Here is a 16,799-nt window from a genome sequence, read left to right on the forward strand (position 1 = left end):
ATCGTCTATCATTGATAGTAGTTAAGGATTTCAAAAACTAGTTCTAAAAGAATAGTTAATGGCTTTTTTATCAATTTCCACAACCAACGTCAATCAATGATGTCTTAAAAAATTCAAATAACTTAGAAGCAAGACTTATGTGTTGGATAACTAGTTAATTTTTTGATACTAGTAATCTAATCAGTTCTTTTTAGCCAAGGTGATACCTGCAAAATGTTCTTTTTATAGATTTTAGAACTCTCAGATGCTTAAATAAGTATCTTTTTAGAGAGAGAAAGCGTCATAATATTTTAGAGAGATATACTTTTGAAAATATATATGCTAGAAAATGTTGAGAATGAATTGAATGTCCTCTCTTACGCTCGAGGGATTCATGAGGTATTTATACCGTATGAGTCTTGTCCTTTGCAAATAGAAGGGACTGGAAAGTGATTTCCTTATGATATTATCAATAAGGGATAAATATTTCTTACACATTATTAATATTGATGGAACATTGGTAAGTCCTTAAAAGACTTCTATATACCTAGGAGTGTTGAGAGATGAGTATTATTGACCTTAACATTTTATGATAAGGGTTACAAGATCAAATAAATGAAGTCTTGGGCCAAATATGGCGTCTAGAATGATTGTTAGTTCTATATATCATTTGGGCTTAACATCTATGGATATTGGGTCTGGCAGCTCACTAGACTCACATGTACTTGAGCACAGCGCGTAGCTGAGCTCAATGATGTTGGGCTATCATCCTATCTTTGGCCCTTTTAAAACATGGATTCAGGAAAAAATAACATACATAAAACACGTTCATTCATCACCTTAGAACATATAAAGTGAAGATTCCTGCCATCATTAATGATGGACCTATTAAAGTGGTGAATAATCAAGACAAAAATTTATATTTAATTAATAGTAGATTTATTTTTTTGAGTGGCCTTGTCAATTAAACTTATTTATAATTGATATGTGGTATTATAAATATACAACAAAATATAGAGAGGGATTTAACTCTTAAAATTTTATTTTTTAGTACAAAGAAAGGAAGAAAAAAAAGTGTGTAGCCTTAAGCATACTCTTGACCAAGGATGCATGTTTTTATTTTTTAGTATTATTAGATCATAAAGAGAAAATTAAAAACAATCATGGATGTTCAATTCTTTTTTCAATTTAGAACATTCTACTTTACATGCTCGCGCGTTATGCTATAGATTGGGTTAAAAAAAATTGAACATAACAAAAAATATATATATAAGTAATAAAAAAATTATTTGGTATTGCTATTAAACTCATCTTAGCGAGTTAATTTTGAAATCTTATGATTTGTTTTTTTATCTAGTTTGAATTTAAAATTAAATTATATAAAAATTATTTTAATATAGTTCAATTAATTTGATTAATTCAAAGATAACTCCCTGATTGATAAAAAATATTTAAAAATAAAAATAAAAAGATAAAGAGATAAAGAGAGAGAAGCTTCATTATTTATTTACATGTAAAAGTGAAATTCCACGTGCTTTTAGTTGTATGAGGAAATTTCCTTTCATTTCATCATTGCACATGTAACAATGACGAGTCCCCTTTTTGACAATTCAATGCACTTTTCTACCTCTTGTTTTCTTCCTTTATTTTGAAGTGGGTCTCCCACCTTAAAATTGTTTTTGTTAATTAATTGATAATGCTGTTTTCCATTCTCGCGATTAAAGAAAACAACGCCACATATTTTTTTATTTTATTTTATTTTTTTTTAAAAAAAAAAAAACCTTAATTTAGAAACGATGGGATCTATAGTATTTGGAGAGTGTTGTGTCGGTGACCCCATATGCTTACAAAACCACACCATTAATCTAAGGGGACCCCATACAACTAATCATACAGTTTAATCAAATCCGTACACGGATTTGATTTCTATATCTCAATTAACCTGTCCAGTTGCTCGGGGCTAATTATTGATCAAGACTTCCCTGTCCTCCATTCATTCATTCGACTTTTGGGTAACGTTTCTTATTGTTTTGAAAACATTTTAAAAAAATTATTTTTTTATTTTAAATTAATAATTTTTTAGTATTTTTAGACCATTTTGATATGCTGATGTCAAAAATAATTTTAAAAAAATAAAAAATATATTATTTTGATGCATTTCTGAGTAAAAAAACATATTAAAAAGCAATCACAATCATAATACCAAACACACGAATTATCTTTTTATTTAAAAATATATTAAATTAATATTTTTTTATAATTTTAATACATTGATTCCAAAAAAATCTAAAAAGAATTTTAAATTAAAAATATATTTTTACAAAAATATTTTAAATTAAAATCATATTTTTATAAAAACACTTTGCATCCCATTATCAAAACACAAAATAAAAATTGTTTTCACAATGAAATAGTAGATTTTAGACAGTTTGCGAGACCCATAAAAATATAAACTCAATTTTGGTTTTCTCCATGCTAGTTTTTTTTTAATTTCTTTTTTTAAAAAAAAAAACCTAAATTCTTATAGGTTTGATACGATAAAATGCGCCTCCTACCATCATTTAAGATTTTATATTATACAAAAGACACCATGTTAATACACAGGTTGTAAATTATATTCCCACAGCTCTATTGGAAGCAAAAACTTTCATAAATTAAAAACTTTTCGGCTCTCATTGATCTCTATAGACAAATCTAAAGTTGTTTAGAATTTATATAAATATTACTTACTTAAAGATCAAATATTCTTTTCAACTTTAAATAATTGCTTCAAGGCTCTAACAGTAATACACACGACTCACCAGTAATAAATTTCATAAACCCTTAAATAATATCACAATGATAATCAAAATAGCCAATATTCCCTCATTCCCATGACCAACTATTTGCCCATATATTAGTAGTCTTGATACCCTTAACCTTTCCTTTTATGGCTCACTAAATCAAACAATTATGATATTAGTATAAATTGTTTTCATTAGTCTTCACCTAGTTGCAAACTAATCAAATTATTTCTCGATATCAATATTAGATAACATCTTTAGTTACCACTTTCATGGCCGACTAAACATTTAAATCTTGGTGATAGTACAAATTAATACCATTAGTTCCCACCACATGACAAACTAATCAAAACAGTTATCGGTCATTACTACCACTAATGTCATTAGTCTTTACCTCGTGACAGACTAATCAATTTATGTCAGTCATCGGTAACCACCGATATCATTAATCTCCACCTCGTGAAAGACTAATCAATTAATATTGATTCATTAGTAATCATTGATGTCATTAGTCTCCACCTCGTGGTAAACTAATCAATTTATACCTTTACTCTTGTGGCCAACAAGAAAAACATTGGTTACTCATCATATAGCAGACCATCATCAATCTCAATCTTAGGAGTCTCCACTCATATAAGTAACTCCGAATCTTTTCTCCAATACATACCCTACTTATTTTCCTTTTTTTCTTTCTTATTTATTATTTCTTTTTTTTTCTGTTTTTTTTCTTGCTGTACCTTCTAGTTTCCCTTTTCTTGTTTTCCTTTTTCTCGTTTTCCAAATGCAATTTACCATTATTATGATTCATCGTGGGTTAGACTTAAAAAAAATTAACTTAAGAAAAATGAATATACAAGTGTTTTTAATGCATCTGTCTAACATTAAAAAAAAAGTAGATCAAAAGGTTTTTATATATATTCAATTAAATAAATCGAGAATCATATGTGTAAATAAACGTAAAACAAAAATTGGTTAATAACTAAAAACTAAACTAAAAAGTTAAGAGATAGATGTAGATCAAGATATATGATTTCACAACATGAATCATGAACCTGATTGTGTATAATAACTTTATTTTTTGAAACTAATATTTTATTTTATCAAGTGATAAAGAAAATAGATACACACATGAAAGCGATTAAATAAAATTCAAAAAACAAATATCATGCAGGGCTGCACCAAATAAACGCCTACTAATATTAGAAAAATGAATATTAAAATCTTTTCAAAAACCAAGGTGAAATTAAATGATATTATATTTAAAATTTTCATATTTATTTTAATTTATTTTATTTTAATCAATCTCAATTCAATTTGAATATTTGAATACCACTAGGTTGGGCATCCTAACTTATCCCAACCTAGAAAGTGGTTAATGCTAACTAAAAACTAAACTAGAAAGTTAAGAGATAGATATAGATCAAAATATTTAATCTCACAACACAAATCATGAACCTAATTGTGTATAATAACTTTATTTTTTGGAAGTACTATTTTATTTTATCAAGTGATAAAGAAAAAAGACACAAGAAAACGATTGAATAAAATTCATAAAACAAATATGGGGATACATCAAATAAACACCTACTAATATTAGAAAAATAATATTATAATCTTATTCAAAAACCAAGTAGAAATTAAATGATATTATATTTAAAAATTTCATAACTTTTTTAATTTAATTTATTTTAATCAATCTTAATTCTCTCTCAAACACACAAACATAATCTGTTTTGATTAATTTAGATTTAAATAAAAAAGAAATTTAAAGTCAAAGTTAGAAAAAAAAACCCTCAAGTTTGACCTTATCTTTTTTCTATCCTTTTAAAGTCATCTCTCCTACTTTTTTAAAAATAATTAAAAAAAATAAAGGTTGATAACACATCATTTGTCTATTTAGTTTTTTTATCATAGGAGAAGTGATTAGAAAAGCAAGCTAGGTTTTTTTTTTTTTTATCTTAGAACCTAATTTTTAATATATTTTCACTTAAAAACACCTAAAAATCACTCTTGAAACCTTATACCCTAATTCCTCAATTTAAAAAACACAAAATTGGTTTAAAAATACAACACCAAACTGAAAACAAAAAACTCTCTCCAACTCTATATGCTTTTTTCAGCAAAATAAAGGGTTAAATCTTTTTGAAACTCCTCTTATCAAATAAAATTTGTTGTTATTAAAAATATATATTTTTTATTATGAGGATATGGGCAATTATTCACTTTCTTTCTCCTCTTCTTTTTCCAGCAACTATCTCTTTTTTTTAAAAAAAAAAAAAGTCAAGTACTAGAATGTGACACAAATAAAGTTTTATGCCAAGATATAAAGACTTAAAAAAAATAAGAATTGACTTTGAAAATTTAAAAATTTTGAGTTTGAAGTTTCGAAAGATGTACCTCTTGTATAGTAATTAAGAAGAGAAATAGCATGTAATTATTTTATTTTTAAATTTAATCCTCGAGTTTTAATTTTTCAATCAATAATTTTATTTGGACAAATTAAACACTAATTTAATATTGAAATATTTTTTTATCTATTATAATAAGAAAATTAAAATAAATTATCAACCTAATTTCTCATTAAACTTGATTATAAAAAAAAGAATTAAAAAAATCAGTGACCAAAAAAATAAAATTCCAAAGAAAAGAATAAGAAGAAGAGATAGTCAACACTGAATTCCATACATCTTTTAATTAATTAGAAAGTATACTAATTTTTTAATTTTTTATTTTATATGCTAGAAGCTCGGTCTAATCGGGCGTACTATTTTATTGCCTCGAAAAATAAAATGTAATTCGGGTTAGGTGAAGACGTGATTGAGGAGGTAAATTGCCCTAAAAAACCTGGGGGCACGACAGGGGCTTGCCGGCTGTAGTGGCCAGGCTGTTTGAGATTAAAGATTATTGGTATCTTATTATTAATGTGTGTCTCTGCTTCTGAGCTCTGACCAACGACCATGTACCACCGCCACACCACGTGTCATCATCTCCCATCAGCATATTTATTTATATTTACAAAAACAATACTAAAATTAGCAAATTTACCACATCAGTGACTGATCTTCTCCCAGTGAAAAATGGAGTTTTTTTACCCCTTTATCCATGTCCTTATGGCCTTCTACTGTTGTAGTATCTTTCTTTTTCGTGAAATTTTTGAATTTTGAAACGAGTTCTCACGCGAAATTTTTTAATTAATTTCGTGTATCTTACTTAGGGTTTACATAATTGGAAGAACAGATCATAGCCGCACATCAATTCAGGAAACGACAGTTGCCTTGTAGCAAATTTTAGAGTGTGTTTGTTTCTTTGGTTAAAAAATATTTTTGAATTTTTTTTAAATTAATTTTTTTATTTTTTAAATTATTTTGATTTACTAATATTAAAAATTAATATAGTACTGTACCACGGTAACACATGGAACCCATCATTACCATTACCTTATCTGCTGCTGGCATAGAATATTCCACAACTATCCATATGCGAATAACTACATTGATTCCCCCAGAAATTGTCGGTGGCGCTGATACGAGGATAAGTTAGACATTTAATTGTTCTCGGCTAAGGGCGGGTTTAAAAGTGGTTCGTCTTCTGTTTTTCTGTAATTTTCAAAAATAATTTTAGTTAAATTCATGTTTTTTTAATGTTTCATGATAATTTTGATTTATTAATATTAAAAATTAAAAAAATATTTTGAATTATTTAAAAACTATTTTAAAAATTATCATACACTACAACCTCAAACACACACTAAATACGAAATTATTTATGAGTGTGTTTAGTATTGTGGTAACTGTTGTAGTTGTGGTTTGAAAAAAATTATTTTATAAAAAATACTTTTAGTTGAGGTTGATTTAAAAATATATATGTTTGGTTACAACTGTAGTTGAAATTGAGATTGAACAAAAAATAATTTAATGTATTTGATTAAAAATATTTATTTTTTAGTTAACAGTAAGATATTTTTTCAGTATTTATTAGTGTATATAATCCTCACTCTATCTTATTAAACATAAACATGATTAAATCAATTCAAATCCTCATTTTATATAATCCTCATTTAAGATAATATTAAATCTATGAGAAAACGTGATCAAATATGAACATTTTGTTTTAAAAGCATTAGTTCTAATCTAATAATTGAAGCAGAGGTCAATGTAGTTATGCAACCCAAGACTGACTAAATTATTTAATGATGATTTTTTACATGATAATGAACTACATATAGTTCTAATCTAATCTAATACGTTTACAAAAACTTTATTCAAGTGTAACAAACTAGGATAGGGTATGACCAGCTGATAATCCCAAAGAGAAGATGATGGTGACATGTTCTGTTAACACAATAAAATTGTGTAGTGAGAGGAGCGTGAATGGTCCAGCCTTAAACCCCATGGTGTAGTTATTAAATCAGGTATGGTTCATCCGGTCAAGAGATGAAGTTCCAGGTTTTATGGGTTAATCTAAAAAAATTAAAAATAAAAATAAAATTTTAATATTTTATATGAAAAAAATCAAGAAAAAATCCATGTAAATATAGACTATACATATTATAAATAATGAAATTTAAAAAAATATTTTTTTAAAATTTTTTATTCCACGTTACAAAGATATTGTGTTAAGTTTTTAAGTTGAAGTATTTAAATCAAAATTTTTTTATCCCACATTGAAAAAATAACTTTTTTCTTGGGAATATAGAGTATATATATTAATGGATTTCAAATCCCACATGAAAAAAACATAATTTTTTTCTTGGGAACATAAAGTATATATACGAAAGGGTTTCAAATCTTACATTGAAAAGATAATATGTTATTCATTTAAGTTGAAGTATTTAAATCAAAAAATTTTATCATTAAACTAAAATGTTGAAAGAAAAGGCATAAAAAACTTAACTAAAATATTTTTTGTCCCGGCCAGTCTTTTATTAAACCTGGATCAGTTCAATTACCGGGTCGATCGAATCCCGAGTTTAATAACTAGGTCACGTGGGCGTGTTTGGTAGCAAATAAAAAAAAACCTGCTTGGGGGTTGTTGGTGCAAATATTTTTTATCATTAAAATAAAATATTAAATTACTATTATATATATTATTTTTCTAATTTTTTCTTGGACAGAAAATTCTATATAATAAAAAAGAAAGAAGAAGCAGAATAGAAAAAGAACACCGGTAGATGAAAATACATATAAAAAATTGTCATGCATTAATCAGTAGATCTTTTTATATAATACTTAATTCTACATAATTAGATGACAAATCAATTAAAGGAATCAAAATAAAATTAAAAAAAAAAAACACCCAAAAAGTGAAGAACAACAATATCTAGCTTGTTTGCTATGGTTCGGCACACATTCCATGCCTTTTGAATTTTCTCGACGTTTCTATTGTTGCCACGTGTAATCACTTGATACACACACACATATATATATTGGCATGCGCTCCGCCGGTTGAATTAATTTTTTAAAATGTTTTTATATAATTTTTTTAAATAGAAAACATGATTCACATATCTAGTTAAATAAATAATGATTTATTATGTAAATAAATGAAAAAATTTATTAATGATAAATAAAAATATACATGAAAAAATTAAAAAACAAATTAAAATATTTAATATCACAATATGAGTTATTTATTTTATTGTGTTTAATAAATTTATTTATTAAATTCAATTTATAATAGCAAATGTGTATTTTTTAAAAGACGACGTGCCATTTGAGATTATACCATTTGAGATCTTATAATCTAGCAATTGAGGTAGTTGAAAAAATGAGGTTCGTAGTTTTTACTTTTAAAAACTTATTTTCAACTCATTTTTAATTTAAAACACTTAGGAAATACCCTATAAATCTTGTTAAACCAAACCATGGCCTCCAAAAATGCAAAAACCCAGCCCAAAACCTGAAATCAACCTGATAAAAAATCTTCCTAAATTCTGTTATGTTTTTTTTTGGTGTTTTCAAGGTAAAAAAAAAATTTAATCTTAACCCCCTTATTATATTGAACCTTTGACACAAGTTTTGTATGTTTTGCTAGCCTAAATCTTTCCCAACAACAAATTATTTTTTAAGCTAAAATTCAGTGACCCCCCTCTCTCATTAAAAAAAATAAAAAATAAAATTTGATATCAAAATATATATTTTTTGAAAATTACAGGGACTGGATGCCTAATTACTTAAAAAGATGAGAGATAAAAATAAATTTTTCAAACAAATTCATACCTATCACTCATTTTACTAACTTTTATCATTTTAATCTATTTTATTTTCATTCAACCCTCGCCCCCTAAAAAACATGCCGCTAAGCTTTAGTTTGGGTTCAAAATAACTTAATTATATAAAAGAAAAGTTTGAGAATCAAATTAAATTTTTTTAAAAATTTTACTATAATCCACTGTAAAATATGAGAGGATAAATAGTAAAAAAAATTAATTACTTTAAATTGTTTTAATTTTTTAAAAAACATGTAATTGAAGATGCAACGAGAGCTCCGAACACCCTTTTATCTTTATCTTAGGTCCAAATTAGTCCTGTCAGGTATTTTCTCTCCTGTGTCTGCCGAATATAATTCTTTTTTTTGCTTGAGAATATCTTTTTATTGTTAAAATAAAATGTTAAATTAATATAAAACACTATTATTCTAATTTTGTCCTGGACAGAAAATTCTATATAATAAAAAAAGAAAGAAGTAGCAGCAGAATAGAAAAAAGAACAGAGGTCGACGAAAATACATAAAAAAAAGATTGTCAGGCATTAATTAGCAGATGTTTTATAGAAAGGAAACGCATGAATCTAGTGTCGAAAATCATAGAAAAGGAAACTCTATGTTAATGGCGTTCCCTTTTCTTTTGTCTGTTAAAAGAGAATGAATTAGGCAAAACAAGATCCTCGTCAAAAAGCATGCAATGATCGGTTTGCAATTAACGCGAGAGCATGCCCTAATCCGGGCTATGGTTGATTTCTTTCCATAACAGTGCTTGGAAGTGCAAGCTCTCTCGCCTCGACATTGACACAGGACGTGCTCTGTGCGTGTCTGCGCTCCAATTCATCTCTCTCTGTGGTCTCCACTCAAAGGGGCTCCAGACCCTCCCTCCCTCCCTCACCTAATCTTTATAGACATTTCACCAAATATCTATAAAATTAATTATTTGATTCCCTTTAAAGAATCAAAAACTCTCAATTCTCTAGCAAAAAGACGTGTTGAGCTGTTACCTTTTTCTCTCTTCCCTAATCAAATCTCTCTGGACATCACTCTCCCTCTCTCTATAATCCCATTGAAAGCTGTAATTGAGTGGGAGCTCTTTTGGACTCGTCCCCAGCCATCCCTCCTGACTCTCTCTCCCTCTCTCGATAAACAAATTGTTCTATCTCCCTCTCCATCTTCTAAGAAAAACTCTCAACAATAGTTATGTTATAAAGTGTCTCCCCATGTCACCGTAATTTAGAGACTTCTCGCTCTGGTTGCTTTCCCCTTCCTTCTCCACGCGTTCTCCGTCTCGCATTATGTTATAGGATTTATAGCCCTTTTTTTAGCCTCAAAACAAATAAAAAGATCGGATTTTTGACGCTTTTCTTCCTTTCCCCTGTGAATCAAAAAAAACTTTGTTTTGTTTTAAAGATCAGAATCTCAAATAAACGACAATGGCACCCTTGTTTGACTGGTGGGCAAAGGACAGCCATAGAGGAACACCGGTTGTAGTCAAAATGGAGAACCCAAACTGGTCAATGGTGGAGCTTGAAGGTCCATCAGAAGAAGACTTCTTAATCACTGACTCACCGAGTCGACTCGGCCGCGACAAATCACGTAACAAAAACGCTAAACAACTTACATGGGTCCTTCTCTTAAAAGCCCACAAGGCTGCCGGTTGCTTGACCTCCATTGCCACCGCAATGGTCACTCTCGGCTCCGCTATCAAGCGCCGCATCCACTCTGGCCGCACGGACATCGAAACCACCGACATCGACCGGGAAAATGAGAACCCAACAGTGAAAACTAGATTCTATATTTTCATCAAGATTTTTCTTTGGCTATCAGTTTTGCTGTTAGGATTTGAAGTTGCTGCTTATTTTAAGGGGTGGCATTTCGGAGCTCCACATCTGCAATTGCAGTACTTATTAGCGATGCCATTTGGGTTTCAAGATATCTTTGATTCCTTGTATTCACGGTGGGTTTTGTTTCGTGTGGAGTATCTTGCTCCTCCTTTGCAATTTCTAGCCAATGCGTGTATTGTGCTCTTCCTTGTCCAGAGTATTGACAGACTTGTTCTTTGCGTGGGTTGTTTCTGGATCCGGTTTAAGAATATTAAACCAATCCCAAAACAAGACGCTGTTGCTGATCTTGAATCTGGTGAAAATGGATTTTTTCCCATGGTTCTTGTCCAGATTCCCATGTGCAATGAGAAAGAGGTAACTTCAAATTTCACATTTTCAGCTCTTTAATTTTATTTGGTTACTTGGTGTTTTATTCCTTTTTTTTCGTAGGTTTATCAACAATCTATAGCAGCTGTGTGTAATTTAGACTGGCCGAAATCGAAGATTTTAATACAAATTCTAGATGATTCTGATGATCCAATTACGCAATTGTTGATTAAAGAGGAGGTTAATAAATGGCAGCAAGAGGGTGCCCACATTTTGTATAGGCATCGTGTAATTAGAGATGGCTATAAAGCTGGTAATCTCAAGTCTGCTATGAATTGTAGCTATGTCAAAGACTATGAATTTGTGGCTATTTTCGATGCCGATTTCCAGCCAACCCCCGACTTTCTTAAAAGGACAGTCCCTCACTTCAAGGTACTTCACTTTGATTCCTTATTATACAATTTATTTTGATCGAATTTGAGTTGATTTATGTGAAATTCTGTGGCATAATAGGATACGCAGCTAATTCAACCATTCTAGTAATTAAAGACGCAAGTATTGAAATTGAATGTGGCATTACAGGGTAATGAGGAGCTAGGGCTTGTCCAGGCAAGGTGGTCTTTTGTGAACAAGGATGAGAACTTGTTGACTAGGTTGCAGAACATTAATTTAGCATTTCATTTCGAAGTGGAGCAGCAAGTTAATGGTATTTTCATCAACTTCTTTGGATTCAATGGGACTGCTGGGGTGTGGAGGATAAAAGCTTTGGAAGATTCTGGTGGTTGGTTAGAGAGGACTACTGTTGAGGACATGGACATTGCTGTTCGTGCCCATCTTCATGGCTGGAAGTTCATTTTCCTCAATGATGTTGAGGTATAATAAATATTTCTTTTTAGTTTTATATTACTGGATGTTTTTGTCATTGATTTCAGTGAGTTTGTCACCAAACTAGTAGTAGTCAATGGTTTTAATGTGGTTTAACAGTTTTTTTTTTTTTTTTTTAATGTTCAGTGTCAGTGTGAATTGCCTGAATCATATGAAGCATATAGAAAGCAACAACACAGATGGCATTCTGGACCCATGCAGCTGTTTAGACTCTGTTTACCTGCTATTATTCGATCCAAGGTATATATTTTTTCAAATACTCTTTGTTCTAATTACAATTTTTCCCTGTTTTTGTGCTGGCTCTCTTTGCTGACTTTGTTATATTGGTCTTTTGTAGATCAGCATATGGAAGAAATTCAACATGGTTTTTCTCTTCTTTCTGCTCAGAAAGCTTATCCTACCATTTTATTCTTTCACGCTCTTCTGCATAATTCTCCCCATGACAATGTTTATACCAGAGGCTGAGCTCCCAGCATGGGTTGTGTGTTACATTCCAGCCACCATGTCATTTCTCAACATTCTCCCAGCCCCCAAATCCTTCCCTTTCATTGTCCCTTACCTTCTGTTTGAAAACACTATGTCAGTGACCAAGTTCAATGCTATGATCTCTGGCCTATTCCAGCTTGGAAGTGCCTATGAATGGGTTGTTACTAAGAAGTCTGGCCGCTCTTCTGAGGGTGATCTTGTTTCCTTGGCGAAGAAAGAGACAAAGCATCAAAGGGGTTCTTCAGAGCCAAATCTTGAAGAATTGAAGGAAGAAATCATGCAACAAGATCAAAAGGACAAGAAGAAAAAGAAGCATAATAGAATATATATGAAAGAGCTGGCACTGGCTTTCCTTCTCTTAACAGCTTCAGCAAGGAGTTTGCTTTCTGCTCAGGGGATTCATTTCTACTTCTTGCTATTTCAAGGGATATCTTTCTTGCTTGTTGGCCTAGATTTGATAGGCGAGCAGGTTCAGTGAAGGAAGCACGATAGGTTTTGTCAGATAGAATGCTGATAAAAACATGGGCGAAATGGGTGGACAACAAATATGATTATCACTGAGAGGAAAAATTACATGGGGAAATTGATCTGGGCTGGGGGTGCTGCTTTTCTTGATTATCCTCCAACCCTCCAGAACCCCAGTACATTCCCCACTCAACATGAGAAAATATGGTGTTACATGGACAGAAGAATGACTGCAGGTGGGAATGAAAGATAGGGTAGATAGTGTTCATGCTTCTTTTCACATGCAAGGTTTTTCTTCTTTATTATTACTTTTCTGCTTTGTTTTTTCCTATTCTTTCGTTTTTCGGTCAATTCTTTTGTAAGAAAAAATTGCTTTCAAACATCAAGTGACAGCTTCAAGGTTCATCGTACTTTATCTTTGCCTTGGCTATAATTGATGCCAGCTTGATGATACTCAAGCAGCGGTTAATCCCTTTTAGTAATGGCGGTGTAAATTTTGCCTGTCTGCTTTCGAATTGCTCTGCTGAAACCAGCAGCTATTTTGCTTCCTACAGACCACCGACACCTAACAAATCACCGAGCACTTGCCTAAATTATCTAATTGAATTTGTGATCAGAAGCATTTTCAAAGAATGAGCCAACTTTTATGATGGCGCTTTGTAATTTTCAAGAGCAATATATTGGTTTCAGGTGCTGTGATACCTGGCAGATGTACATTACTGTTTATTATAATTATGGATTGAAAGGCTGAAGCAAGTTTACTTTCTTCCAAAATCATCATCAAATTTGTGGCATATCAGTACAGAATCGAAGATTATAGAGAGATCCTCATTGGATCATAGAGTGCAAGAAGCGCGTGAAGCTAAGCTAAGCTAAAACTAATAATAATTCGGTGGAGTTGCTTTCCAAGCATATGCACGAGATCAATCAAGTAACTGGGATGCACACGGGAACGTGTTTTTAAGCCTGGCAGGCACATTTCAAAGGTGTCTAGCCTTTTTTCTGACTGTGAAGCAGCTGGGCCATGCCGTGATATGGACTCGTTTTCTACTCTCCTTGAAAGCACTTCCAAAATTCAAGACGATGGGGTTCACGAAAAACCCCACAGATATTATTAAGTTTTCTCGGAGACATGTGGCAAGACTAGAGAGTTTAGAATGCTGCATTTAATAGCACATGCATCTACAAAACATGCTTTTATTTTATTTATTTTTTATTGAGTTTAGAAGAGGACTTAAGTTAGAAATGGTAATGGAGAAAAAGACGTTTTCTTCGTATAGCCTTGAACCAATGTGGTTATGTGGATGCAAAGGAAAGAGTGGTTAATGTCATTTTCACCTATAATTTTATACTACTTAGAGATCTTATAGTGACAGCTAGCCCTTGCAAGGTTGTATAAATTCTGGGTTTTATAGACTTTGAAATATCGATGACGATAATAAGATCAATCTTTATAAAAACACATGGATATAAAATATATTTTCATTTAATACATGTATATTTTATGGGTTTTTACTTTTTCAAAACATAACAAAATTATTAAAATACCCTAAAAAGCCAAATTTGTTTAACGGCATACATGTGCTTTTATCTTTTCATTATTTTTTTTTAATATTATTACCAAGTTGACTAAGGGATGATTTGGCAATCTAATAAATATAATTATTATTAAAAATAATGGTTGAGGTGTGCATTGCAAGCATCAGCGCGTGGATAATGTCTACGCGCTTTAAACTACACACAACAACCGAACATTGAATTACGAGACGATGTTGGAATCTCCTTAGCAATCTCTCTATGCATGGAAGAAGTATTTGGTTAATGGACCTCTGGTTTGATGTTGATGACCTTTTTTTTCATTATTTTTTTTTCTCCTTGATTTTTGTGCCAAACCTTTCAATTTGTTTTTACTTCATATTTGATCTTTATTCTTTTGATTACTATTTGTTTTATTTGAAATAATTTATAAGACTTTTTTTTAATTTCATCCTCTAATTTTTTTCATTTATCATATTTGATCGAGGTTATGAAACCTAGTATTTTTTTGTGTTTTTTTTATTGTTGATTTTTTTTAATTAATGCTAGTGTTTTTTTTATAATTATATTATTAAATTAGTCTAGGTTAAAAAAAATATATTCGAATTTGACTATTTTTTTGGCATGGCTAAATTACAGGAAATTGGAAACAAAAATCTTTAATTTTTTTACACTAATTTAGTTTTTAACTTTTTGTAGTTTATAATATGACATTAAATATTGGAGTCAGGGGCCACTCAGACGAGTGGCATACATAAGGAAGGTGTGGTTGTGAGTTGTGACACTGACACCTTGTCAATTTGATGGGCATGTGGCTTTTGTTTTCTGTGTGGTTTTTCTTCGATACGGAAGGCAAGTGGGTCACAGGCCCATACATGTGCCATCCTTAATATGCCAAAATCAACGTATTATATATATATATATATATATATATATATATATATATATATATATATATATATATATATACTGGTTACATGACAGGTATGATATCACGGGTTATTTTTTTTTGTATAAATAAGATTAACAAAAATCTAAAAATATTAGATCTTTCTGTAAAACTATACCTAATAATCTTGGGTTTGGCTGCAACGCCTGACCTAAGAATAATATTTATAATATTAATAATAACATTAAACTTGCATTACCCAAGTTTAAGTGGGTCTGGCTACAAGGTCGTGTTATAAAAGTGTGATAATTAAAAAGAAAAAAAACCAATACAAAGAAAATAACTAATGAAGAAGAAAAAAATCTGAATTAACTGAGTAAAACCTTTAAACCAGATTAACCCGTCAAACCTTGGATCGTGTCGTGAAAGTTTGATAACTAAATAGAAAAAAAAATTGACAGGTTAACCTGGAATTAACTGGGCTAACCCGGGATCAGTGTCATGAAAGTTTGATAACTAAATAAAAAAAATTAAACATTAACAAACTAAATTAAACGAAAAAAATTAATCAAAAAGGAAAAAACAAAAACAAACAAAAGGCATCAGCTTTTTACTAATGAGGAAAAAGAAAAAAAATATGTATCAACTGGGTTAACCCATCAAACCCGAGATTCGTGTCATGAAAGTCTGATAACTAAATAAAAAAAATTCACATTAACAAACTAAATTAAAAAAAAATTCATTAAAAGAAAAAAAAACATAAAAAAAGCAATAAAAAAACCCATAAAGGCATAAAAATGAAAAAAATTAAATGAAAATGAAAAAAATGAAAAACAAGAAAAAGACAGTTAAGAGTGTGTTTGGTATTGTGGTAGCTATTGTGGTTTGAAAAAAGTTGTTTTATAAAAATTACTTTTAGTTAAGGTTGGTTTGAAAAAAATAGGTGTTTGGTTAAAACTGTGGTTGAAATTGAGGTTGAAGAAAAAGTAATTTAATATGTTTGGTCAATAATGCTTTTAAAATTGAGATTATAAAATAATTTTTAAAAATATATATTAATATTGATGATTTTTAATTTAAATATTTTGGATTTAACTATTGCTATTATAAAATAATTTTACAAAATATATATTAATATTGATGATTTTTAATTTAAATATTGTGTATTTAACTATTGCTATTACATCATGAAATAAATCATACTTTATATAAAATATTTTTTATTATTCCATGAAACCATCTACAATTCCATTACGTTTGAAATACATCCGACAAGAACTACAGTTTCCATAATTTTTTTAGCGTATAATAAAATTAGATAAAATATTATCAAGTATAAAATTCACTGTAAACTAGTTTTTTAAAAAAAATGTTAAAAAAATTAACACACTTAAAAAAAAAAGTTTCACACAGTGCAAGTGA

The 16,799-nt window shown here is 29.9% G+C and overlaps 1 protein-coding gene across 1 annotated transcript; it reads left to right on the top strand.

Moving 5' to 3' along the window:
• Nucleotides 1-9,909: 9,909 nt before the first annotated feature.
• On the top strand, nt 9,910-13,434 carry LOC133694503 (probable xyloglucan glycosyltransferase 12). Its single transcript, XM_062116042.1, has 5 exons — nt 9,910-11,164; nt 11,240-11,548; nt 11,699-11,989; nt 12,128-12,241; nt 12,339-13,434. Exons 1-5 carry the CDS (start codon nt 10,400-10,402, stop codon nt 12,963-12,965), a joined length of 2,106 nt encoding a protein of 701 aa, XP_061972026.1. The 5' UTR covers nt 9,910-10,399; the 3' UTR covers nt 12,966-13,434.
• The last annotated feature ends 3,365 nt before the right edge of the window (nt 13,435-16,799 follow it).

The sequence above is a fragment of the Populus nigra genome, chromosome 5, assembly GCF_951802175.1.
Source record: "Populus nigra chromosome 5, ddPopNigr1.1, whole genome shotgun sequence".
NCBI classification, from domain to species: domain Eukaryota; kingdom Viridiplantae; phylum Streptophyta; class Magnoliopsida; order Malpighiales; family Salicaceae; genus Populus; species Populus nigra.

Bases quoted from the DNA above. Each gene is read 5' to 3' on its own strand.
- LOC133694503 (XM_062116042.1), top strand. From the start codon at position 10,400: ATGGCACCCTTGTTTGACTGGTGGGCAAAGGACAGCCATAGAGGAACA. The intron at 11,990-12,127 runs GTATAATAAATA...TTTAATGTTCAG, and splicing joins TTTTCCTCAATGATGTTGAG to TGTCAGTGTGAATTGCCTGA. The intron at 12,242-12,338 runs GTATATATTTTT...GGTCTTTTGTAG, and splicing joins CTGCTATTATTCGATCCAAG to ATCAGCATATGGAAGAAATT.